Source organism: Coturnix japonica, chromosome 9, assembly GCF_054131305.1.
Source record: "Coturnix japonica strain WE chromosome 9, WE-NBRP24, whole genome shotgun sequence".
Classification (NCBI taxonomy): Eukaryota; Metazoa; Chordata; class Aves; order Galliformes; family Phasianidae; genus Coturnix; species Coturnix japonica.
Window position 1 is genome coordinate 9144320 of NC_140671.1, and position 25766 is coordinate 9170085.

At 59.4% G+C, this 25766-nt stretch overlaps 2 protein-coding genes across 4 annotated transcripts; both read right to left on the reverse strand.

Annotated features, from left to right (window-relative positions):
- Positions 1-1153: 1153 nt before the first annotated feature.
- Positions 1154-14470, reverse strand: SCARF2 (scavenger receptor class F member 2). Of its 2 annotated transcripts, none has more exons than XM_015878329.3 (11): positions 13719-14470; positions 10496-10554; positions 9399-9500; positions 8721-9240; positions 8428-8646; positions 7891-8019; positions 6446-6549; positions 6263-6380; positions 4553-4674; positions 3369-3518; positions 1154-3000 (listed from the first exon to the last, which is right to left on the reverse strand). In XM_015878329.3, the coding sequence occupies exons 1-11, from the start codon at positions 14453-14455 to the stop codon at positions 1817-1819; spliced, it is 3444 nt and encodes a 1147-aa protein (XP_015733815.2). In that variant the 5' UTR covers positions 14456-14470; the 3' UTR covers positions 1154-1816. The 2 variants fall into 2 exon arrangements, with proteins under 2 accessions (XP_015733815.2, XP_015733814.2); XM_015878328.2 differs by having other exon boundaries at positions 3369-3521; positions 13719-14062.
- A 1403-nt stretch (positions 14471-15873) lies between these two features.
- Positions 15874-23641, reverse strand: PRODH (proline dehydrogenase 1). 2 transcript variants are annotated; one of them, XM_015878330.3, is made up of 14 exons: positions 23348-23641; positions 23066-23274; positions 19938-19972; positions 19552-19701; positions 19405-19469; positions 19063-19179; positions 18887-18966; positions 18546-18627; positions 18171-18263; positions 17935-18081; positions 17651-17826; positions 17467-17565; positions 17273-17361; positions 15874-16512 (listed from the first exon to the last, which is right to left on the reverse strand). In XM_015878330.3, exons 1-14 carry the CDS (start codon positions 23624-23626, stop codon positions 16325-16327), a joined length of 1809 nt encoding a protein of 602 aa, XP_015733816.2. In that variant the 5' UTR covers positions 23627-23641; the 3' UTR covers positions 15874-16324. The 2 variants fall into 2 exon arrangements, with proteins under 2 accessions (XP_015733816.2, XP_085412348.1); XM_085556222.1 differs by lacking the exon at positions 19938-19972.
- Positions 23642-25766: the final 2125 nt, after the last annotated feature.

The window sequence follows — 25766 nt, forward strand, 5'->3', positions numbered from 1 at the left end:
CTGTGCATGGTCCATGCTGTTTTCTGTGCCCGAGCCCCTTGCAATCCCCCCCAGCATCAAATGCTGCCAGCACTGCTGCTCCCCTCCCAACCATTGCTTCCTTATACAACCCTAGCAGCTCACTGCCTCATGCATCTTTCATTCTCATTTGAATTTGCCTTCTTTCGAGTTTATTTTTGGTAGGGCCCGAAATAGGAAATGAATAGCTGGCAATCGGGTTCGCTTTTATCGCCGTTCTCCAGGCCAAGCCAAAACAAATGCGCTGTTTTCCAACCCAACAACTCCTCTTTTGCTTTTTGGAAATGGGGAATTAAATGGGGAAAAAACACCAATGGCACAGTGTTGGTGGGGGGTAGGGGTGTCACAATGGGCACCATCCCCAGTGGGGATGGAGGGGAAGTGGGGAAAGACCTGCTTGCTTTTGTATTCCCTCATTCCTTGTTATTGTTCCGTGTTACAACTTCCTCTCCTGATGGGATTCAGCTGCTTTTGCCTTGAGGTCAAAGGCCTCAAGAGGAGAAGGGAAAGCAAGTTTATTTATGCTAAGCGTGAACTTTCCAGTGGGGCTCACAGCTGCAGGGGAAACTGTTTAGGGGTTCACAAATCAACAGAGGCTGGAAAGCATAAAGCAAAGTGTTTGCAGCACCGTGCATCGCATGGTGCTCTCTGTTAGAGGTAACCAACATGCAGTGGTGGGAGGAAAGCCTGCGGACCCCAGTGGGATGCCTGGAAGAGGGTTTCAGAGTCCCGTCATGTAGAAATATCAGCGTAAAACAACACCTGGTGGTCTAAGTGGGAACAGAATCATAGAATCACTGAGGTTGGAAAAGATCTCTAAGATCTCCAAGTCCAACCCCAACACACTGGGCCCACTGACTGTGTAAGGTACCACAGTATCACACCTCCATGGCTCTGAACACCTCCAGGGATGGTGACTCTGCCACTCCCTGGGTATCCTGAGCCACTGCATCACTTCTTTTTAGGAGAAGAACCCTTTCCTAATATCTAACCTGAATGCTGAATAGCATTATTTTTATGGGGCACCCCCTGGCCTCCACTGTGTCCCACTGAGGACCCTGCATCCCAAATGCCCAAGTGAGGCCAGGTGATGCTCCATGGGCATCCTGGGGCACGGAGAGACAGCACCCGGGTATGGAAGAAATACACTTTTATTAGAAAAGCGCTCTGCAGAGATGCCAGGCTCTGTCGTACCAAACCCATCTACCCGACTCCACTGGCCAGATCCCCCCTGAAGCCACAACAGCCTCCCCGAGTGCTGTGCAGCCCAGGCCTTAAATAGTGCTTTCCTGCTTCCACTCCTGGCACAGGCAGCCCTGGGGCCAGGGGCATTGGTCGAAACCAGCTCGACCCCACACCGGGAGCGGTGAGGCAGCACCGGGGGCTGCACCTCTGAGAGGGGAGAAGCAGATGTAGCAGTGCAGGGAGGTCTGGGTGAGGACACGGGGATGTCCCGTGTGTCATCTCCCTTTTGCTCCCGTGCTGCAATGGGGACCTGGCAGAGTGGAGTGGGGCGCGGGAAGCGAGCGGCTCTGTTACTGCAGAATATAACATGGGTACGTCTAGTACAACAAGCACTGCTTATGCGATCGATAATACTGCTAAAAAAAAAGGGGGGGCCCCCAGCTCCTGCATCCCTGCATGGGGAGCACAGCACCAGGGGGGTACCAGGCCCAGGGGCGGTGGAGGAGATGGGCTGACAGGAGAAAGGGGATGAGGGGAGAGATGTGGAATGAAGAAGTTGGGGGGCTCTTCCAGTCCAGGCACTGCAAGTCCTTCCCAGGTGCCCAGCTCCCCATTACTGCACCGTCTGCGTGGGCACCACGGCTGCCTTGGGTGGCTCCAGGGTGGCTTCTCGACTCTTCTTCCTGGGGGGCTTTTTGATGGGTGTCTTCTTGGCCACCTGCTCGCCCGGAGGGGCCGGGTCCTGGCTGCTGACCGTGGTTTGTTTCTCCACCCTCCTGGGTTCACCCCCAGCCACTGGCTCGGCCGTGGTGGGGATCAGTTTCTGCAGGTTGGGTGAGGTGGGCAGCAGGGGTTTGCTGGCCTTCTGGCTGCCGGTGGCCGCCGAGCGCTTGGCTTTCTGGGGTGGGGTGGGCTTCTCCCGCTGGGCTCCCACCCCATTGGGCCGGGCGCTGCCCTCCGCCTTGTTGAGGCTCTGAGTCTTTTCCTTCAGCTGGGCCGCCAGCAGCGTGGCTGCCTCGGAGGCCAGGTGTGGATGGAGGGTCTCGGAGCGTGGCTTGCCGGCACTGGGGCTGCGTGGGGCCTCCCCAGCCCGCCTCTCTGCATGGAAGCCACCCATCTTTTTGAAGGCGTTCTGCACCGCCCCGTTGATGTTCTCCATCTGCTCCGAGCTGGCCTTGCTCCTCTGCTTGGGTTTTGAAGGCGACTGGGGCTCCGCGGCAAGGTTGGCTTTGCCCTCCAGGACACCAGGCTCCTTAGGATGCTTCTGCGGTCTCTCCTTGCCACGTGTGCCACCACTGCCTTTCTCCTCCGCTTTGCCATGCACACCAGCTGACGTCTCGCTGGGGCTCCTCTTCCTCTTGGCCAAGCCTTGGCCATGCTCAGGGCTGCTGGACCGGGCGGCTGCTGGCTCTGGTGAGCGGCTGGGCAGCGAGTTGGACTGGCTGGAGTTGTAGCGGCTGTGGATCCAGGACACCTTGGGCTTGGTGGATGGGTCAGGAGGACGGGGCTTGGTTCTCTCTGGGGACAGCGCCGTGTCCTCCTCCTCCTTGGACTGCTTGGAGAGGCGGGCGACCTTGGCATAGAGCGCAGCGCTGGCTGAGCCAGACCCGCAGGACGAGCGCTCGCTGTCCGAGGACTTGAGCAGGGGTGTTTCGCTGCTGTCAGCATGGAAAGCCTTGACAGAGCCCGTCTCCTTCAGGAAGCTGTACTCGGCTGCCTCCTCCCCACTGGCAGGGGCCATGAGCTTCTCACCGGGGCTGGAGGATGGTGCCCTGTCCCTGCTGTCACCCACGCTCTCTGCAGGAAGAGAGCATGGATGTGTCACGAAGGCACGGAATGGTTTGGGTTGGAAGGGAGCCTTAAAATGCCACCCGGTCCAACTCGATCCTATGGGTTGGACACCTGCCTCCCAATTCAGCCTGGCTTTGAGCATCTCCAATTATAGGGCTTCTCTGGGCCCTGTGCCACTGCCTTGCTGCCCTTATGGCAAAAAAAACCCCATGCACAGTGGTGGGGTAGGGGCAAAACTGGGCTCTCCATTGACCTGTCTCTGCATGCCTCCAGGTCCCTCTATGCCACAGGACCCCCACCTCCCCATTACAGGGCCACCTCCAGCCCTCATCCTTGCATGCAGCACCCAGGGAAGCACCGTGCTGGAGTCTCACCTTCATGGGGCACGCAGTACACCGGCCCTTCATCCGTGGTGTCAAAGGAGGAGAAGGAGCCACGGGATGACCAGGATGGGGAGGGCTGCTCCACCACCGAGGGCGGCTCGATGAAGCTGCAGTTCAATGTGTTCTCCAGGTCGTGGTGAGCTACTGCCAGCACAGGAAAGTGGCCATCAGCCAGTGCCTGCCATGACGGGTCCCAGCCCCATTTCACCCCCCTGGGATGAGTCGTGGTTGCAAGCAGCTACGCTCCCCCCCACACAGCACTGTGCAGGAGATAAGGGATCACGGAGATGACTGTGTGAGAGGGAATAAACCTGAGAGAGGAATGGCCCAGCAAGGTGAGGGGAATCCTGATATATAAGGGATGGGGGAGGATGCAAAAGCTGAGAGAAACTCCAGAGACAGAGCAAAAGCAGTGGAGATATTTAAGGAGCAAAAGGCCCAGAGTGGGGGAGGCAGCCAGTCCGGCATGACTTTCCTTGTTGTAAAACCCAAAAAGAGAAAATTAGAAGCAGACCGTTGGAAGCAGATGAAGCACTCTGCTTCCTGCGAGAAGGCGTGACGGGGTGCTGGGACTCGTGGCCACGCAGCATCTCCAGGACTTGGATGAGACCAAGGGGATGGCTGGAGGAAGAGGAGCACCAGCAGCAGCTTGAGATGTGCTGAGGCTCCTGCCTGGCCCCTGGCAAAGAAGGGCTGCAGGTCCCTGTGCTGCCAGATGGTGATGGATGGATGTTATTGCTCCAAGGCCAGCCCCGAGTGGTCAGAGCCATCGCCTGCCTGGGTCCCTTGTTGCCTTCTGGCACAGACCCCTTTGTCCCAGGGTCCTGGGTGGCCTCACTGCACAGCCCCAGACCCAGAGCAGGTTGTAATGCACAGAGCCCTGGAGCTGAGGCCATCCCCTCCCTCCCCTCTGTGTTTACACAGCGCTGCTGGGTGGGAGCCAGCTGCTGTGGGGCGGCTGCAGGAAACGCGCACACAGCCCCATTGAGCCCCGCGCACACAGCCCCCTCTGTCCTCCTCCCCGAGCCCTGCCTGGCCCCTTCCACAAACATGGCCCCTGTTTGGGTTGCAGTGGGGATGTTTCCCCAGCCCTGGTGCACTCTGCATGGGTTTGGGGCCGGGAGAAGCACAGCAGGTCGCATGAATTGACCCTGCTCTGCCCCTCGGTGCCTCACCTACGACCTTGGGCATCTTCTGGCGGCGCAGGGGGATGCGGGGCAGCTTCATGCTGATGCGGCTGAAGCGCCCACACAAACGTCTTGGAGGCTTCTTGGCTGCCACCGGGTCTTGATTTGCTCTACAAGGAAATGCAACAGCCCCATCAGACAGGGCAGGGCAATGGTCACACTGGGACCACTGATCATAGGGCCATGCATTGAGCTGGGGGCTCAGGGATGCTGCACATGAAGAAGGGTTTGGAGAAGAGGCAGGACAGAGTGATGCCACAGGAGTGTATTCCCCATTGGTTTTGCCCCAGTTGAAGCCCAGGATGGCTCAGGGTAGGGGTCAGGGCTGTTATCAGCCCCACGCTCCAGCTTGCGTTGTGGCAGAGCCAGACCATGCCCCAAACACCCACAGCTCCCAGCCAGGCCTTTGAATCATATGATTAACTTCAGAAAAAAAAAAAAAAAAAACCCTAAAAAAACTTAAAAAGAAAAATATCCCAACCCCAAACAAACACGTGGCTTCTCTTTATTTGCTCTCTGGTTTTGAAGCCTCTCGGGGATGAGCGTTCAGGCAATTATCCACAGCCACAGCAGCAAGAGGCTCTCTTGCAGCAAAAAAGAGTGCAGCAATGCCACTCAACCCATGTGCACCCATAGCCACTGCAGCCCCCCCTGCCACAGCCCTTCCTGGCACCGGGGATGCTTTGGAACAGGACACTGAGATGGCAGTTTGGGGTCTGGGCACCCCACAGTGCCCGGGGAGAGGAAACTCTTTGGAGCCATTTCCCATGCAAGTCTTCTCTGAGCAGCATTGAGTTTGGGAAGTGGCTCCTTTTATCTGCAGCATAATGACATGCAGCCCACAGGCTCTCCAAACCAGATGTGCTGGGCTGGAGTGGAGTTGGCACGGCTGCAAGCAGAGGCTTCCTGAAAATTCCTGCACAGCAGCCGGCAGCACAAGGGACGGCTTTTGTGCAGCTGGTGGAGCTCCCCTGGCCCCTTTCTCCCCAATAAGCAGCCATCCCCATCCCCATCCCCATCCCCATCCCCACCCCCACCCCCACCCCCACCCCCACCCCCATCCCCACCCCCATCCCTATCCCTATCCCTATCCCTATCCCTATCCCTATCCCTATCCCTATCCCTATCCCTATCCCCATCCCCATCCCCATCCCTATCCCAATCCCCACCCCCATCCCTATCCCAATCCCCATCCCCATCCCCATCCCTATCCCAATCTCCACCCCCATCCCTATCCCTATCCCCATCCCTATCCCAATCCCCACCCCCATCCCTATCCCCATCCCTATCCCTATCCCTATCCCCACTCCCATCCCTATCCCAAACCCCATCCCTATCTCCATTCCCATCCCTGTCCCAATCCCCACAGCAGGGACTGGAGGGGCTCACTTTGTCCTGCAGACCCTACAGCCCAGCCCCACTGTGGGAGTTGCTGTGCACACTCCTGCCTTCATCCCCGTGACATTTTGGGGATCCCAGACACAACTTTAGGTTTCCCTTTGTAGGCTCCAGGCCCAGGGACCCACTGGGTCCCAGTGAGGCAATAGCCAATAACAGGAGCACAAAGCCAGGGGGCACCCTGCAGTGTGGGGTCCTCCTGCTCCTACCCCATGTTCTCTTTTGCCCATTCTCAGGAGGATGGGAAACCACTCTGCATTTCCCTTCTGTCCTCCCCTTTCCCTGCCAGCATCCACTCACCCGTGCCCTTCATCCTTCTTGCGGCAGACACAACAGCAACAGAGCAGTGACAGCAGGAGGATGAGCAGCAGCGCCAGCAGAGCTCCAGCCCCAATCACCCCCATCCGTTGGTTGGCTTCTGCAAGACACAGCGTGCTCAGATACCAGCCACAGGCACCCCAGCACCCCAACCCTACAACTCACCCATGTGGCAGGCGCCCGTCAGCGGGTCGCAGGCACCGTCATGGCAGCTGCAGGCTTGAGCGCAGTTGGCTCCATAGTGGCCAGGCGGGCAGGTGAGGTTACAGCTGGGGAGAGGGTGAGGGTGGGGTGATGCATCCTGGGGATGCTCCTGCTCTCCCTTCCCAAACCCCCTCTAAAAGCAGGTGACACAGTGTTGGACTGCACTGACGGCATCCCCATGGGGGGACCATGCCACCTTCCTGCTTGGCCCCATATTTGCTGTCTCTGAGAGCCCTCCTCCACCCCCACGTGCTGCACAAGGCTTTGCAATGAGGCTTGTAGCACTGTGGTGACAACAGGTCATTAACCCATCAGCCACACACTGTACCAACCCAGCAGCGCTGGGCATTTGCAGCAGGTCTCAGCTCAGCAGTTCTGATGTGATGTGGCCTTGTGCCCCATGCACACCCAGGATAGAGCCCTTCCACTGCAGCCCAGGAGCTTGGAAACCTCCCAGCTAAGTGTATCTAAGAAGGAAGAACAACCATGGCTGAGGTGCCTTCCTTGCCAGGGCACAGCCCCCCAGCTCACCACCACCGAGAGGGGCACACACCAGGGCTGGAAGGTGGGCAATATGTCAGGCACCACCCAAAGCAGCCCAGGCTCTGGGTGCCCTCCCACTAAGCAGCCTGTCCCCAGAGTTCTGGGGGCAACAATGACACTATGCAGGACCCCACTGCTAACAGCATGGGCACTGGGATGGATGTACTGGGGCTGATGGCCCTGAGCCCAATGCCAGCTGCTCCCAGCTGGTAGCACCGTGGCCCCAATCCCAGCCCCTCTCCCCTGGGGCAGCAGCTGCTCCCTTGGCTCAGCTACATTTCATGCTCTCTGGTTTTCAAAGCACCGCCGTGGCTGAGCCACGTGCCCTGAGCCCCCACAGGCAGCTGCTGTGCAGCGGGATGCAGGGATGGGAGCAGGGATATCCCCCAGACAGTCCAAACTACCCCCATCAGCTGGACCTGAATTTCTACCCCAGACACACAGATTTTGGGAGATACCATGGGAATGATGTGGAGCAAGAGAGGGCTCAGATGCCATACCCGTGAGGCTATGTGCTATTCTGGGATGTGGTTTTCTCTGTTTTCGGCTAGAAATTCCACCCTGAACTCAGGGGGGAAAAAAAATAATAATAATCATAAAAAAGAGTTTTGTCAAAGCCCTTTGATTTCACCAAATGGTCATTTCCTAATGACAAAATCCTTTGGTCAAGAAGCCCATCCTGCAGCTCTTGGAGAGGTGCAGCGTGGCTCTGCTCTATGAGGACCCTGCTGAGCTCAGGGGGATCGGCTGCTGCTGCCTCCAGTTCGCTTGGATCCCACCCCACCCAGGGGCAGGAACAGACAGGGATGGAGGTGATGCCAAGCAATGATGAGCACTCGGGGTCCCCACAGCTGTTTGCTTACTATGTGCCATGGGAGCCAGCGCGGCACAGGCAGCGTCCAGTCTCGAAGTGGCACTCCCCGCTGACGCAGTCACTGCAGACGAAGGCACAGTTCTCCCCATACGTCCCATTGCGGCACTTGGTTTCACACCTGTGGAGTGATGAGGGCAGCTGGAGCACAGGGCAGGGGTCTTCTAACGGTGCCCCCGCTATGCCCGTCCTGGTCACCCTATTCTGCTTCCCATCTGTTCCATGCAGGTGTTGCAGAGCCTCAGACCCAACCCCAGGTGGCTCCAGGAAAGTTTCAGAGTCCTGCTGTGTGTTTGGGTCACTGAGAAGATAGGGACACCATGGCATTGTGCACACAGGCATCCCACGGCCCATGTGCCAACACTGTGGCCCTGGGGTCCCTGAGGCTCCCTGTGGCCTCATGGCCATGCCAGCAGGCTCAGCCCATTTCTGCTGCCCTCCCCCCCAGCCCCAGCTGCATGCCCACCCCCAGACCCCATGCAGGGACGTAGCACCGCTGCATGCACCAGCTGGGCCGTGCAGCACTCACCGGTCTCCAATCCAGCCAGGGTTGCAGTGCGAGCACTTGCCATTGATGTGGTTGCAGGTATGGCCATCCTTGCAGGGGGGGCAGAGCTTCTCACAACCCTCCCCATAGAATCCAGCCGAGCAGGGCTGGTCACACTTGGTTCCATTCCAACCTGCCTCACATGTCAGGCAGCGCCCATCCGCCACGGTGCAGGGCTGCAGGCTCTTGCACTGCCCACACCTGCAACAACAAAGGGACACGTGGCACATGGCACACCGCAGCTCCCACCTCCCTCCTCGTGCCCCAGCACTCACCTCCTCCTGCAGCCTTGCCCATAGAAGCCAGCTGGGCACGGCTCACGGCAGTACTTGCCACGGTAGCCCGGCTCACAGGTACAGGTGCCATCCACCTGGTTGCACTTCCCCTTGTAGCACTGGCAGTAGCGGTCACAGCGAGGCCCAAAGGTGCGCTCACGGCACTGGCAGCGCCCGGTGAACTGCTCACAGGGTGAGTTGTTGCAGGAACATTGGTTGTTGCAGCCACGGCCCCACCAGCCTGGCTGGCACAGGCAGTTCCCCGTCTGCTGATCACACTGGGAATTGTGGCTGCAGTAGCAGGAGCTGGAGCACTGGGGGCCCCACCAGTTGGGCTCACAGGTGCACTTGCCCGTCTTCTGGTCGCACTTGCCGTGCTTGCAGAGGCAGATGTTCTCACACTTGGGGCCCCAGCGGTTGGGGTTGCAGGTGCACTGACCCGTCACATCTTCACACTGCCCGTTGGGGTGGCAGCTGCACATCTCCTTGCAGTCGGGGCCCCAGAACTGGCGGGGACATTCTGTAGGTGGAACAGCGCTGCAGTCAGCCATGGGTGACCTCATGCAAGCAGCACTCCTTTCTCCTCTCCATCCCCACTGCTCCTAGTGTGCTTAGGGGACAGGCTGCCCGCATGAAGTGCCCACCCTGGGGTGCCCCAGCAGTGCCAGTGGTACTCACTGGTGTCGCAGTTGGCACCGAAGTAGCCGTGGCGGCAGCGGCACTCGCCGGGTCTAACACACACTTCATTCTCCTTGCAGGTGAAGTTCCCTTCGCAGACAGCTGTGCAGATGGACCGACAACAGAGAATGAGGACATGGCTGAATGGTGCCCACTGAGTGCCACAAGGATCGTCCCATCCCGGTCCCCAATCCCCAGAGCAGGGGACGGGGTGCACGGTGGCGCCATAGGGGTCAGTGAAGTTTGATACAGCACGGAGATCACAATGGAAATGCCACCATCCTCCTGCCACCGTCCCCAGCTCCATCCCTGCCCCAGCCCCCTGCCACCCTGCTCACCCATCCCTGTGCTGCAAGCGGGATTTGGGACATGGGACGCAGGCAGCCACTAGCACAGCCCCCCTTCTCCTAACCTCCCTATTGGGGAGCTGCCCCAGCACCCCCCAGCCCACGAGTCCCCCTGTGAGTGCTGGGGCATGGCATGGTGCTGGCCCCATGGCCCCACAAAGTCCCCTTGGCCAGCAAGAGAGGGGGAACAGAGCACCCGTACCGAGCACCTTACCTGGCTGTTGTTAGACCTACGGTGATGGGGACTATAGAAAACCCTAAAATAGACAGATGGAACAGGTTAGAGGCAGTGAGTCTAATGGTTAGAGCAGCCTGGGGGGAAAGTGGGGAGAGGAAATGGGGATGGTTTGCTTCAGGACCATCCTTCCCAGCTGTGCATCCTTCTCCCTTCCTGCACCAGCTGCATGCAGTGAGTGGTTATGAGGGCGCATGCAGGGTGAGTTAGTTGGTTATGGGGTCTGCAGCCCATCGGCTCCCTGGGCACCACAGCCACCCCAAACTGGAAGGACACACAGGGTCCCCAAATCCTGCATGGTGGCACACCATGGCTTTCTGTGGGCACGGTGACACTGGTCCCTTTCTGCAGTGGCATGTGGCTGTCCCTTCATCCTCTGCCACAGCCCTCCAGCACTGTGGCAGCACGCAGAGCTCACCACACTGCCTCTCATGTCCAAGGGCTGCACCCCAAGGTGAGCTGGGGTGCACTACACAGCTCCAGGGCCATCTCAAGACCTCAGCATTGCTGCTTACCTATCAGACACTCGCTTCCTTGTTGCCTCCATCCTGGGCAGCACACGAGCACCGAGGAGCTGCAGGAAAAAATAAGTCCACAAATGGTTGGGATATCCAGAAAGCTGCTGTCCTTCCTGGGAACCTGTCAGCTGTGATGGTATCAAGAACCAATCCTGCCATGCAGACACTTGGCGTGGGGCACTCAGCTCAGTGTGGGGCTCAGCAGAGAACAAGGTGGCAAACAGCAGCAGTGCTGGGCATGGGGCAACATCCCAACCCAACATCCACGTGCCCCATGCGCAGAAAATGGCTCAGATTCTTTTGCCATCAGATGTGATTTAAAGGATAGACTCAAATGAGCGTATCCTTAACCAAGGCATTGGAAAATAACAGGCAGGAGGGAGGAAAGCCTGGGCAAAGCAAGGAGCGCTTATGGGAACCTACAGATGGGTTTGGTGCTTGGCACTGTGGCAGCATGGGGATGGCATCCCAAGGTAGGATGGTGGCATCTCACCCCATCCCATCTCAACCACTGCAGCCCCCAGAAGAGGGGCACAGGGACACCCCATAGCCATGCAGAGGAGGGAACATCCTCTTCTCAGCCCAAATCCATGACATCCCTCCATTTGTGCAGCTTTGCCCCCACATTGAAGCTATAATCCAATGCATGGGAACGATCCCGGAGGCTCTGGAGCAATCCAAAGGCACGCTGCAGTCGAGGAAAACTTGACATGGGCTGGACCAGTGGCAGAGCCTGGAATGCATGCTTTTCTTCTTTTATTTTTTTTTCCCCTTTCCCTTTATATGTAACAAATGCAGAAGAGGAGGAGGAGGAGACAGCGAGGAAGCACTCGTGAAACGCAAAGCAGTCACAGGACCACGTCTGGCTGCCAGAAGGAGCTGCTGTGGGTTAAGGGGGGGTGGGAGCAGCCCCTGGTGGGACGCGGGCTGGGCTGAATGGGGCAGCACCAACATGGGAGAAGCCACGGCTGCCTCTCGTGGAAGATGTTGAAAAATTGGACGGGAGGCAGAAAGGAACCACAAAAATGATTCAGGGCCTGGAAAAAATGCCTTGCAGCTGGAGACCAAAATAGCTCCATCCATTCCGTCCGTCACTGAGATTACACAGCGCTGCGATTGCGCCCGGGGCTGGAGAGGGATCTGTGCTCTGGAAGGGGGGTGAAACACATGAGGAGAGGCAATGGGGCACCAATCAAAGCCTCTCTGTGGTGGACAGGAGGACTCAGAGTGAAATCCACTGGGCTCCATGGGTTGAAATGGATCCACGATGGGTTGAAATGTGCCGTGATGGAGTCGTCTAACAAGCACGGGTTGTGCCTGTGGGGTCTCATCCCCTTGGAGGTGGGTGGGAAGGAGTCATCCTGCCCAAGGAGGGACCACAGTGCCCAATGGCTCTGCACTGCGACTGAAGCATCATGAGTGGGTCCACGGGGCAGCCCACACGCAGCGCTGGGATTAAAGCTATCTCCTGGTAGACAGCTAATCGCCTCCACCGGGCCGTGTCCGACACCTCCCCGCTCAGCCTCCCCTCCCTTATCAGCTGCTCTGACAGCAAACCAATGCGCTCACATTTCAAAGCTTGAGCCACCTCCCTGCGCCCCACAGCACAGCTGGGACCGGGGCTCAGCCCCAGAGCAGGTTGCCCACGGACCTGCTGCTTCCCTCAGCACATCCCTTCCCTTTCTGTTTTCCTGCCTTTTCCCCTTGAGAAAGGAAAAAAAGAATCACTTTGCCAAACCGACAGGGATTTCACTCACACAGAGGAAAAGGAGCACACGATGGGGCAAAACCAGAGCTGTCCCTGCTCCTGGGATGCATCTGCATCCCACTGAGCATCTCACATCGCACTGAGCATCACCTGCATCCCAACATCCCGCATCCTGCTGAGGGTTTAGGAGCTGCATAAATAGATGGAGGTGAAAACCCCACAGCCCAGAGCACCGCTGCCACCTGCTCCAGCTCTGTGCCCACTGGCACCAGCTGTGTGACCCTGGCACTGAGCCCCTTCTTCCTCCACGCCACCCATCACTCGGTGCCTTGCATGGCAAAAAGGGAATATACAGGAAAAGAATGGCCAAAAGGAAGTTATGGTGGCCATAGAGAAAGCAATTCCCACACACACAGTGCTTGCACTCATCACCCTGCACCCCTGCTTCTCCAACAGAAGGGGGGCACAGTGACTTTGAACAGGAGATAAAAGAGCTTCCAAATCAAGAGGAGCAGTCGCATTCAGCACACACACCAAACCCAACAGCTCCAAAGTACACCCCTTTCTCCTACCCTATGTAATCCATAGAACTGTATGGACACAGATTCCGGGTGCTGGCCCCAAGGGTCACCGCTTGCAGCCCCACTGCCACCCTAAGTGACAGCTTTGCTGGGCACCAGTTCTACAGGGGGATGTGGAGACCCAGTGCATCCTCCCCTCGCCCCCCCCCCGCCGAGTACTGAGGCCGCACTGCTCTGGCAAAGCCTCCTTCGGAAACTGTAATTTGAGGAGGGGGCACCAGCGCCCCGCGGCCGGGCTGAATGGAGCCATTATGCGGCCTCTCCAGCGCGCAGCACATGTTTTCCTTGTGGACTTGTCTGACCTCACGGGCGAGATGTAAAAAGGTGCATTTATGGACGCCCCCCCTCCCCCCGCCCCCCCTAGCCCCCATCATCCCCCCCTCCCCCCATATAGGGGTCTCCTCGCGGGAATGAGGCGGCTTTGGGACCACTGAGCCCCAATTGGGGAAGGGGCGTAGGCAGGGGGAGGCGACCCTGGGGACAGCACCGGCACCTTTGCTCTGGAGCCAACGCCAAATACTGCTCCGTTGCTGCCAACGCGGCCGCCCCGAGCGCTCCGGGAGCCGCTCCAGCAGGGTACACCCGCAGCATCCCGCATCCCACTGCGGGACCACACCCGGAACGCTCAGAACCGGCTTCCCCCTATAGGACCGGCGCCGGGATACCGAGATTCGGACCCGGGACACCAAAATCCGGACCCGGGACACCGAGATTCGGACCCGGGACACCCAGCTCCAGAACGGGGACACCAAAATTCAGACCCGGGACACCAAAATCCGGACCTGGGACACGCTGCTCCGGCTCCCCTCGTCACGTTGGGGCCCATCGCCCCCTCCCCACCGCCCCACACCGCTCTCTCCCAGGCCCGCGCCCTCCCCCCATCCCGGCCGCCCGCCCGGCCCCACCTGCCCTCCCCTCCCCTCGCTCCTACCCTGCAGCTCTGCAGACGTTCCTGCCCCGTGGGCTCAGCTCCTGCGCGACTCCGCAGCTCAGCACGGCCAGCAGCAGCAGCACCGCGGTTCCGTTTGGGCGCGGCGGCCGCAGCTCCAGGGCCGCCATGGCCGTCGGCGCTGCGGGGCCCTGCCCGGCCCGGCCCATCCCATACGGGGCTCGGTTCCGCTGCGCGGTGCCCGGTGCCGCCCTGCCCTGCCCTGCCCTGCCCCGACGGCCGCTCTCAGCGGACGGAAACTGCAGTGCGAGCTCCGCGCCGCCGCCGCCGCCGCCGCCTCCCCCGCGCCCCTCTCGGCGGCGGCGGGAGGGGCCCCGCCGGCAGCCAGGAAATTCCGCATTGGTTCCCCTGACGGCGGGCCAGGCTCCGGGGGCCGCCGCCGCCGCCTCCTCCCCGCGACCGACCCCGGCCACGAGCCCCGACGGCCCCGGGGTGCGGGATGCGTAGCGTCGGTACGGGTGTAGATCCGGAGCCCCAATAGCCCCGAGGGTGGCTGTGCCCATGTCCGGCAGCCCCCCGGTGCCCGCAGCCCCATAGGAGCCAAGCGGTGCCTGCAGCGGCAGCCACTCGTAACCCCCCCAGAGAAACGCAGTTAGGAACAGGGGCTGCACATCCAGCGCTTCTAGCAGTCCCAAATCCCTCGCGTGGACGGGGGACACGCCGGGCATCTGCCACGTGGTTACACAAACACCCAGCGTCCCTCGAATACTGCAGAGCATCGCCGCTCCGTGCACGCTCGGCTATCCCAGGCGCTCGGCTCGATGGTTTTAATAGGGATAGTTGGGTCCTCTCCTGCCGAGGGGCTGCGGGCATCTCCCTCATTGCCGCCCCTGAGCATCGCACGCCTCCAGGAGAGGATGCTCCGACAGCATCTAACGGGAAAGAGCCGGGGCGTGTCCCGTCAAAACAGCGAATGAAGGATGGATGAGCAGCTGCTCACCGCCGACCTGTGGAGTTATCACATTCTGGTCCAGGGAGCAGCGATGCCACAACACAGTGCGACCAGGACCCTCCTAAGGCCGCTTTCCCACGGAGCTGTGTTGTCACCAGGTCACTGATGGGGACTCGTGAGTCAGAGCCGTAGCAGGGAACCACCTTCACCCCGTCCCTGTGCACGGGTAGATCGTGATGCGAGCAACCACGGGTGCAGAGGGAGGGGCTGGGGGGGTTGGCAGCCATTGGGGACCGATGTCACTGCCCTAAAATGACACGGACGGGGACACCATTCCCAAGCTGCACTCAGCTCCCTCCTGCCCCGTCTGCCTGTGCAGAAACCACCTCCCAACTCCCTGATTGTTACAGCTGTCACCCACCTACTCATCTTTCCTGATTTCAAATCACTGAGTGTCTCACCTCACTGACACATCCCATGTCCCCGTACCCACAGTGCTGGCAGCAGATCCCCAGCCCTGTCCTGCAGGCAGGATGGGTCCAGCCATCCATCTGTTGTTAACCCAAGAGTCACAAGGACCCCCAGGCTACTTCCAAAGCAGGGCTGCTCCAGCACCCACCCCCAGAGCTGGAGGGGATGCACACCCCATAGACATCAGCCACTACTGCTGTTATTCTCCCTCTGGTCCCACTGAGGCTTCTGCTTTTGAGAGGAGCAGTGCTGGTGCTCCACAAGCCCATCTCAGAGCTCTCTATTCCAACTCTCTGCAGTTCCTTGTTCAGGTTCCAGGCTGGAGCTGCTCTGCCAGGTGCTCTCCTCCCGCTGAACCACGTTTTGGATAACACCAGCAAAAGCAAGAGAAAGGAACCCCAGCATTATAGCATTTCCAAACACAAAGCGAAGGCAAAAAAATATGCTGTTTTGTCAACGGTTCAACAACTCCCTGCAGCTGTTTCCCGGGGAAGGACCATGAGTGAGGTGGCCCCTGGGGCACTCAGCACCATCCGGCAGGGACACAGCCAGGCTCTGCCCCTTGGAAGGAGCCCAGGCTCACGTGTGCTTAGAGCTCTCCCAGCGTTGGAATACAGCTGCTGCACAGCGTGGGCTCTCTGCCTTGCAACTCCCCCTGCTGCTGCATCCAGCACCCTTGCAAGAAGGCACGCTGCAACGCTGGCTGGAGCAACCCCCAGCCTTTGCTATCAGGGAAACGCCGCAGAACCCAACGCTATGCACTGAGTCGAGGAATAAGAGCAACAGTGCTTTAATCGTTGCCATTTGCTGCAAATCCAGTGCTTGGCAGAGCTGAGCTGCAGCCCAGCTCCTGGCTCCCTGGCCCTCAGCACTGCCCCATCCTCATGGGACAGCACAGGGACATGGCTGGGAGGCTCCCATCCCCATGATAGGTGTCTCAGGCCCGGCATGGCCACAAGGCACTGAGAGCCTGTGGAGCTTTGGCTCTGCCAAAGAACAGCAGAGGGACATCAGTCGGGGCACAGCCAGCTAGGCAGCCCTACAGTAGTGGCCTCCAGAAGGAGGATGTGGTTCTACAGCAGTAAGAGAACATCTCCCTCCCAGGCAAAGGCCTCAGGAGGAAAAACAGCAACAGAACAAGGCAGAGGAACTGGGTTAGTGGTTAACATGAAGGCACAAAAGCCCCAATGCCGTGCAAAGGCTGGGTCCTGCAGGGCTGGAGGGGTCAGGGGTTGGAGCTGAAGATGGTGCCTGCAAAAAGTCGCCGCTTAAACTCCCTCCAAAGCAGGTCCCGCTCCTGGTTGGCTCTCTGCATGAAGCCCCTGTTCTCCTGGGCACGGCGGGACAGGTAGGGCAGCACCTCATCCACCGGGCCATAGGGGACATACTTGTAGACAGGGAAGCCAGCCTGACCTGGAAGAAGAGAGGGAGAGTGTGGAAGTGCCCCAAAGACCTTCCAAGGTCCAGGTCACTGGCACTGCTGTGACCAAGGGCAAGGATCCAGGCATAGCAACTCAGAGCATTCCAGGTAGCAGAGATGCTTTGTAGACAACCAAGGGACACAGGGATGTCCCAACCAGCACCCTGTCAGCCAGCCCAGCTTCCTGCCTCTATGTGTGGGGGAAAGTAGGGTGAGCCCAGCGCGTCAGGGCTGAAGGATGGGATTGAGCAACCCACAGGAAGCCTGGGAGCATCTCCGGCCAGATGCAGGGAGCCTGCCTGGGACAGGGGGGGGGAACATAGCAGCCTGTCCCCTCCCTGCTTTGCACAGGGATTTGGGAAGGTGCCAGGGAGAGAGTGCCGAGGTCACCGTCAGCCCTGGGAATGCCGGCAGGGAGGGCCAGGCCAATTCAAGAAGCATTCAACCAGAAACATCAAGTTAACACATTTTTCCAGCATGACCAGAGGAGGCTGCGGACCCAGAGCCAAGCCCTGCTTACTGAGGGAACTCCAGGACAGAGCAGCATCCACACTGGAAAACAGCCCAGTCTGCCTTGCACTGCTGTCCCCTGGCCTGGAGACTGGGACAGGTCCTCAGCCAGCAACCCACAGCCTGGCTCGATCTTGCCTTCAAACCCCACAGCAGCTGCTCAGGAAGACCGTGAGGTGACAACGGGACAGGAAACCTCTGCCACATCCTGCTGCTCCCAGGTGCTGGTGCTGCAGCACTCACCCAAGGGGAAGGTGATCTGGTCACACATGCCCAGCAGCTGCCCAAAGCAGACCTTCTTCTCTGAAGGATGGATCCCAAGCTCCATCATCCTGCAAGCCAAGCCTCAACGTTAGGGGAGAACAAAGACCCTTTACGTCCTGTGTGCAGAGCAAGGACTGGGCACCCAACACTGGCCTCACCCCACCAGCACCCACCTGCGTAGGGTGAATTTGACCGTGTTCTCATTGTGAGTTGCCACCATGACATTGGCTTTCCGGCTGTGCTTGATCTCCTCCAGGACATAATCCAGGCACCTGCAGGGCACCATGGGGCTGCGTGGTGAGGCTGCCCCATCCCGCTGGGGAGAGAGGCAGGAGCGTGGTGGGGGGCACCCCCTACCTGTGGTACATCTCATTGGTCTTCTCATAGGTGGGATTGATGGGATCCTCGTAGCCAATCTTCGCTGCTCTCTCCCTCTCCTGCTCCATGTAGGCTCCACGGACCAGCTTGGTGCCAAAGTGCCAGCCTTCCCGGCGCGACAGCTCCACATCCACACTCACGTTATCATAAGCTTCCTGGGCACAGATGGCCCAGGGTCACCAAACCAGCGCCATCAGCCACCCCAAAAACAGGTCAAATGGCTTACAGCATCACCGAGCCCTGCACTCCATCCCCTGCCTCACCTTCAGGTAGCACTGGTGGGTGTTGAAGATGACTGCCTGCTCCCTGTTGAAGCGGCGCTGCATCTCCAGGCTGAGGCGGCTGATGGCTGGCTGGAAGTAGCTCTGCTCTGCATCCACCATCAGCCTCACGCCCGTCTCCGTGGCTCTCTGTGGGGTGAAGGAGGCACGGAAGGCTGCTGAGGCCACCTGCCACGTGTCCCCATTGGCAGCAGAGCCCATCCCCACCTCTTCCACACCTTGGCAAGGACGTCCATCCGCTGTAGCATCCGTTTCATTTGCAGTTCCTCTTCCTCGGTGAAGTGTGAAAGCAGAGGCTCCAGCTGCCTGGTCTGAAATGAAAAGAGCCCATTCAGCACTGCCTGGCACAGCAGCACTGTAGGGAGACAGATGCCCTGGGGAGTCCACCCCCAACACCCCCCAACCTGTGCTGTGCATGGGGTGCCCACCCTACCAACTGCATGCAGCAGGTCAGTGTGGGGGGCTCCAGAAGCCCTGCAGGGTCTGAGGATGGCAACCTCCCACCCCAGGACAGGGTTGAGCTGCGTCACACTGGCAGTGTCCACGCTGCAGAGCTGCTTGGTGGGCAGAGCCTGGCTGAAGCATATACACACCTTGATGTTGGGGACAAGCAGCAGCTTGGAGAGCTTGGTGCGGCTGTCAATTAGGCTGTTCCAGTCCAGCAGATCCACAGTGCTGTGGATGGGAAGTCAGGTCCATGCTGGTGATGGGGCCTCTACCAGCTCCCACCCCACCAGCAAACCAGCTGCAAGAGACACCCTACCCCAGCTTGTCACCCCTCTCTGCTTTGGGAGCCCCTGGTTGCCACAACAAGTCAGCAGTGACTTTTGGAGACCACCCATTGCTGCTACCCATCTGCCCAGTGTCACAGTGGGGCTGGCCTAGGTCCCAGCACCATCACCCCACAGCACCCTACAGGCTGTGGACAGCTTACCCGCTCTCACCCACGTTCTCGCCTGTGAACCAGTGCTGGCTCTCTGCCTTGGTCGCGATGCCGAGCTTGGCCAAGGACTCCTGCCACCAAAAGGAGCATCAGTGCCAAAGCACAGCCAGACCCCACCGACCCCCCTCAGCAGCACAACCTCACCCCTCACACATCACCCTGCTCACCTGCAGCTTCTCCACCTCCAGCCTCATCTCCAGCGCTGCCCGCCCGCCCTGGCCCTGCTCTGCAGCCATTTGGTGGAAGAACCGCCGCCACTTCACCAGCACCTCTGAGAACTGCAGCTATAGGGATGGAGCTCAGTGTGAGCTGTATGGGCTCAGAGCCCCACAGACTGAGCCCATAGCAGGAGAACACAGCCCGGTATAAAGCACCAATGCTTCCACCTTGGGACCCCTTCATGTGCTCCTAAAGCTTGAGGCCATCCCCCAGGTGGCTTCAGGCACCCCGAAGCACCCACTGTCCTCTCCCTAACCCAGCCCACCCTACCCACCCCCATGGGTACTCACCAGGAACTGAGGTCTGCCCAGTGCTGTCAGCTTGATGGCCGAGAAGCCGTCCTCTGAGCTGCCACCTGGAAAGAGCCACATGGGCAGGGCTGGCTGGGGCAGGGTCCCTGGTGTCTCCAGGCACACAGGGCTACGCTGAGGACTTACTTGATGCATCGATGCAGCGCAGGAAGGTCTCCATGTGCTGATCACACTTGGCCTCATCGGCATAGAAATAGGTGCGTGCGCTGATGACTCCATCACGGCGATCCCCAAAGCCACGATGGGCACGGAACTGCTTCTCTCTCCTCTCTGCTCCTGCGGTGGAAGAAGGCAGAGATGAGCCCAATGGCCTCTGCTGAACCCTACCAGCTCCTGCCTCCTTCCTCAGACCTCACGAGACCCCAGTTTGTGGAGGAGTGGGGTCAGCTGAGAACCTCAGCATTTCTCCTCCAATTCATGAAGGAGGAATGAGTTTTTTCCCCCAGGTGCCCGGAGCATCTGGGCCTTCAGCCAGGCGATATCTGCTGAGAGCAGGAGAGGCCATCACTCACCTCCTGGCTCCTTCTCGGCTGCAGAGGTGCAGGAGCTAAGAAGAGAAACAGGGAAGGTGAGGACCAGGCCAGCAGCACCCTGCAGCCACACACTGGTGGCCAAGGCAGCCCCAAGGCCTGACACTACACCCTGTTCTTCCCTCACCATCCCATTGCTAACGGGGCCAACACCACTTTGTTGGCAGCTCGGGTATCCCAAATCCTCTCATGGAAAGCAAAGAGGAATCATTTGCTAAAGAGCACACAGAGGATACTCTGGACCTTGGCCCATCCCAGCCTATTGTGGTTGGGGATACACACTAAATGGCAAGGACAAGGCTGACCATGGTGGGGCTGGGGGTTCCGTTTCAGGATGGACATCAGGAAACACTTCTTCTCTGAAAGAGAGGTGATGCATTGACACAGCTGCCCAGGGAGTGATGTGGTCACCATCCCTGGGGGGGCTCCAGAGCCATGGAGATGTGGCACTGAGGGATGTGGGCAGTGGGTATGGTGGGGATGGGTTGGGGTTGGGTATCTTAGCGGTCTTCTCCAACCTTAACAGTTCCATGATCTCTATGGCCCTTAAACCATGGGAACACCAAACCTCATCCCAGTGCCAGACCATAAAGCAAGGAGCCTGTGCAGGGCGAGCTGCACCAAGCCATGGGTCCCACAGCCCCACTGCCACTCAGCTGCTCCACTCCACTGCTCCTCAGCACCAGCCAAACACTTACAAACAAGGCTCAGCCCCAACCCCAGCCAACCTCGGATGTAATTTCAAGCTCGAGCCCTTTGTCACAGAGATAGCAGGGCTCTGACAGCCTGGGCTGGTGCCCAAGTCATGAGTTCCTGCTGGAGCTCAAGCAGTTACGCCTCCTCACTGCCCCTCTACACCCAGCCCATGGACAGGGGTCTGATGCAGTAGCCCCTGGAAGGCAGCCCAGAGCCACCTCCTCCCAGGAGATCTCTGCTTTGCACAGCCCCAGCATTGCTGCCCCAAATTGGCCATGCCACCAGCATGGGAGCCTCGCCAGAGGGCTCGGATGGGCAGCACCCACGTGGGAACCCCGTGACAGGGATTAGGAGTTGCTGGAAGCACAAACAAAGCCCTTTCCTCCTGCTGGAGGCTCCCTGGGGCAGCTCAGAGCACAGCAAAGCCTCATGTGAACTGCAGCTCAGCAGGAGCCGTGCCACAACCTGCTGTGTCCTTGGCTTCTGCTCTGTGACCGTGGGACAGGTCAAGAACCTTGCTGCTCCAGAGCATGAAAGAAGGACGCAATAGCAAAGCTCTGATGGCTGCAAGATGCCCCTGGTGCAGGCAGGATAGTTCTGCAGCCCTGAGCACACCTCGATCCAGCACCTGTGTGCTGGGGACAAGCAGCCCTGGCACAGCCCTTGTGGCATGCACAGCTCAGTTATCAGCAAACACCCCTTGGCTTTGAAGTGTTTTGTGTTCCTGAAGACAAACACACCCGTTCCAGCAGCATTCCTGCTGCATGACTGCATTGAACCCTCCATCCCGGGGCAGGGTGGGGGCAATCAAAGCAGTGCCATGGTGCTCTTTTTATTGTCCTGCATCAAAACAAACTAGAGGAAGCTCTTTCCAGCTGAAGAAATAGCCCTTCCTGGATATCAGCTGCTTTCTTTGCAGTGTTAGCTTTGGCAAGCAGAGCCATTCCCACAACAACCAAATGCCACTTAGCCCAGCTGAAGTAGCTTATACCAGATCGTGGAGGGGGGATGGAGGGGGACAGGAAGCATCTCAGCACTGCCCAAGAGCTCCCAGAAGCAAAGCAACTCTTTGCAAGGCATGCTTAGCCTTTATCAAGAGCTAATGCAGAGGTGCAGGGAGCACCAGCCTGCTGGATGGCTGTGCACGGTGATGTGGCCAATGCTGTAGAATTGGGAGTTTTGGATCTGGCTCAGATGGAGAAGCACAAGGGTGCCCTCATTAGCAGTAAGGTAGATGTAGCAATGTGTTTCAGGCTGGAGGCTGCCTGCAGCACTGCCAACCCATGTCCTGTCCCACACCCAGCAGTGCTGCCTGCAGGAGCCTTTCCCTGCCTGTGCCACCATGACCTGAGTGCAGTGCTCATAGTGGCACCTGGAGGATACCCGTGACAAGCTGGCAGGGCGCCGAACAGCAGCCTGGGCAGGGCAGGGCAGGACTGAACTGGCTGCAGGCATGTGAGAATATGGGCTCAGCCAGTGCTTGCCTGTGCAGTGTTAATGCAAATCAGTCACGAGGAGCATTTCTTGGGGGGGGCTGGGGGGGGAAAGAAGCACAAGGGTGTCTCCATGCAGGCTGCTGCTAGAGGCTTCGCACAGCAGATGGCATCAGGACACGCTGCCTGCAGCTCCGTGGCTGGCATGGCACCCAGCGGGCTCGGGCAGGGTGACAGTGAGGGGGCACAGAGCTTTCAGGGTGGGAACCCCATAGCAGCAGCAGCCCTATAACCTACAGCGGGGGGGCAACAGAGCCTGAACGCATCAAGAGTTAAGAGGGAATGGGTGCAGAAAAGCCTTCAGTGCTAAAGGCAGGAGCTCTCAGCGCAGGCACAGCCGGCACAAGGGCAGCGCTGTCACCCCCCCTTCTCCCCCCCTTACACTCCATTGGGATGCAGAGCACGGCTCGGATCGCAACACGTGCCCCGGCTGCGTGCCCGGGGCAGCACACAGGGATCAGCTGCTCCCGCATCACAACCAGGGCCGGCAGCAGCAGCAGCTGTGTGATATAGGCTGTGTGATATAGGCTGTGCGATACAGGCTGTGCGATACAGGCAGCGCTGGGTGCGGGGCAGAGATAAGGGGAGGAAGGGAGGGGTGGGCGAACACCTGCTGGATACGGACCCAGGGCTCCGAGCTCGGAGTTTCGGGAGGTGTTTTTAGCACAGCGCAGCTGGGCGCCATTGGGGAGATGAGGGGTGTGGGGGGAGGCTGTGAACGGGGGGGGGGGAAATGATGGGAAGAGGGGGCGGCACCGGGGGGCGATGCCGGGGGCCGGGGCGCGCCACGGGAGGCGGGGCGGTGACGCGCGGTTCCGTTCAGCCAATAGGATTTGGGGGATGGGCGCTCGCAGCCAATCGCATCGCGGCCAACTCCCGCGCCCGCCACCCCCCGCATCCCTCCCGCCACTCGGCGCTCACTCCAGCTCGTGGCGCTCGGCCGTGGCCGGGCTCAGATCCTCCTCCACGCTGTAATCCAGCACGGCGCCCACCCCGAACGCCCGGTTCCGTCGGATGAGCGGTTTGATGGCCTCCTGGTCCTCCCCGGCCACGAACTGCCCGTAGAAGGTCATCTTCATCAGCCGCTCGAACAGCGCCTGGCCCAGCACCCGCTTCCCGAGTTGCAGCAGCTGCGGGACAGCGGAACCTCAGCACCGGCACCGTGACACCGGCTCTCCCCCTTCCCCTGTCCCCGTTACCCACCTCTCGGTTGTGCTCCACCAGCGGTCCCACCGCGCACATCCCAAGCACCAGCAGCCCCCGCAGCAGCTCGGCGCTGCTTTTACTGCGGAACGCTTCCTCCGGGTCCCCGAAATTTACGGTCGGGGTCGCACCCCGCGGTGGGACCGACGACGGTACCGGCCTCGTTCCCCCTTTCCCGCTGGCCGGTAGCGGTGGGGCGGCCCCGCGGGGAACGGAGCGTGGGGCGCCCACGCGGGCGGCGGTGGCGTGGAGAGCCCGCACGGCGCTCGGTAGAGCCATGGGCGCTGCGGAGCCGCCCGCCCGCAACGCCGCCGCCTTAAGTACGTCCCACCCGGCACCGCCCCGCCGGGCTCCCGCAGGCACGGGCTTGAGTTAGTGGGCCGGCTTTCCGCCCCGTGTCCTGCCCGCTGCTTCCTTCCCTTCGTAGATGGGAAGGGTCGGGGTTTGTGTGTGGGGGGGGGTTTGGAAGGAAGCCCAGTGCCCCTGGAGGGGGGATGTAGGAGGACGGGCTGCCCCTCGGAGTGGCCTAAAGGAATCTTTAAAGGAATCTCTTTAAGGGATCTCCGAACCCTCGCAGCCATCCCCGGGGTGGGTTGGGGGGGGGGTTGTCGCCTTCGGTGCGGGATGTTCCAGCTGGGCTCCTGGCAGGGCACGGTCACCGCTCCCCGCCCGCTTCGCCTTGTAGGATCAAGCAGGAATCCAGCCAACCTCCTGCCGGCCCCAAAGTGCCATCTGGCGCCCGGTGATGCTCAGCGCAACCTGCGGGATCGGCCGGGACTCCGTGTTGAAGAGCCAGAGCCAGAGGGCATCGCTTTGGGCGGAGATAGGCAAAATGTTGGCGATGAAAAAACAACACCCGTTTCCTTCCGTGTATTTATTGCGTTGTGTTATTCCCCCAGAGTGAAAGAAGCAGTTCAAAGCTGCCATGTGAAGCCTCAGCTCTGAGGTTTCCAAGTAGTTTTACTCTCAGATCTGGACACAAAAGAACAATGTCTAAAAAAAAGAAACCCAAAAGGTTCAGATAGAAATGCAGATCCAGGTGCTTTGTGGCTGCGGTGTGATGCTCACAAACACACGTTCCCAATCACTCAGCAGTCAGCTCTGAGCTGGGAAGCATCTCTTATTGATGGCCCGGGAAGCCATAAGATGTGAAGAAACAAATCTGAAGGCAAGACAAATAGGCGGAAAGGGGATTTAGTGCAGGAGGAGAAGGCGGGTTGGAAATGAGAGGACACAACATGCATATTTCATGGGCCGGCGCTGGGCAGAGAAGCTTTCTGACACAGTGAAAATAACAGATGGCAACAAGTTACAGCAGCCGCTGGTGGCACCAGGAAGGGAGATTGGGGAGCTGGAATTGGCTGCTCCTTGGTTTCAGTGGTGGTTGGCATGCCAGCAAGCTGAGCTTATCCAGCAAGCTGAGGTTATCCAGTAAGCTGAGGTTATCCACTAAGCTGAGGTTATCCCTGTCCTGATCTGCTCTGGGGAGGCCACAGCTGGGATGCTGGGCACGGTGCTGGGCCTCCCCTGTGCAAAGGAGCACTGGAAACAGGAGAGAGTACAACAAAGGGCTGTGATGATGATGAAGGGCCTGGAGCACCTTTCCTACCGGAGGCTGAGAGAGCTGGGCCTGTTCAGCCTGTAGATAAGGGGGCTCTGAGCATCCCCTCTGTGTCCCTCAATACCAGCAGGGAGGTACAGAGGGGATGGTGCCTCGAGCTGGGTCATCCTCCTCCATCACTATCCTTCTTCTTCACCCCCATCCCATCCTCTTTTCCCCCCAGCCCTCCCATCATTCCTGCCCAAGGCCTGCACACAGAGCCCCGAGCCCCAACACGGTGCTACATAATGGGCTGCTGGGGCTGAGAAAGAGAGTCCCTCTCAGTTTCTACCACCCTGGATTAGGGGGTGAAGCTGAGATGGCCATCTGGGGGAGGCGAGGTGGGGAAGAAAGGTGAGCAAATGCCTGAAGCCATCTCTCTGCACTTACAGCCTAGAAATGAATGTGCTGGAAGCTTTCTATACAAGCAGGGCCTGGGGAATAAACTCAAAAAGCCTTTTTCTGGGCTGCCTACTGTGGCAAGGGGTTTTTTATTGAGCCGGGATGCTGGAGTGCCTGGAAGGGATCTTGCTGTGTTTTAGCCCACACTAAATGATTCAAACACATCACACTGGGGAGTGGTACTGGGAAAACAGTGATGGAAAGGGTTTGGGGCAGCTGGGTGGGAGCTGGGCATCCTCCCATGGGTTTGCTGCCTCAGAGCCCCACAGTGCACTGTGCAGCCCCTTGCAGGATGCAAAGAGCCCCAGGGTGGGCTTGTGTGGGTGTGCAGAATCCTGGAGCATCCAGGTGTTGCTGGGCTGGGGGATAGCAGCTGTTTCCAGGCCGAGGCAGGTGAACTTGAGTCACCTTTGTCCT

Bases quoted from the DNA above. Each gene is read 5' to 3' on its own strand.
- SCARF2 (XM_015878329.3), bottom strand. From the start codon at position 14,455: ATGCTCTGCAGTATTCGAGGGACGCTGGGTGTTTGTGTAACCACGTGG. The intron at 8,647-8,720 runs GTGAGTGCTGGG...TTGTTGTTGCAG, and splicing joins GGGCAAGGCTGCAGGAGGAG to GTGTGGGCAGTGCAAGAGCC. The intron at 6,550-7,890 runs GTAAGCAAACAG...CCCTCTCCCCAG, and splicing joins GCTGGCTCCCATGGCACATA to CTGTAACCTCACCTGCCCGC.
- PRODH (XM_015878330.3), bottom strand. From the start codon at position 23,626: ATGGCTCTACCGAGCGCCGTGCGGGCTCTCCACGCCACCGCCGCCCGC. The intron at 18,967-19,062 runs GTGAGCAGGGTG...TTTTGGTGGCAG, and splicing joins TGGAGGTGGAGAAGCTGCAG to GAGTCCTTGGCCAAGCTCGG. The intron at 17,362-17,466 runs GTGGGTGCTGGT...CTTGGCTTGCAG, and splicing joins GTCAAATTCACCCTACGCAG to GATGATGGAGCTTGGGATCC.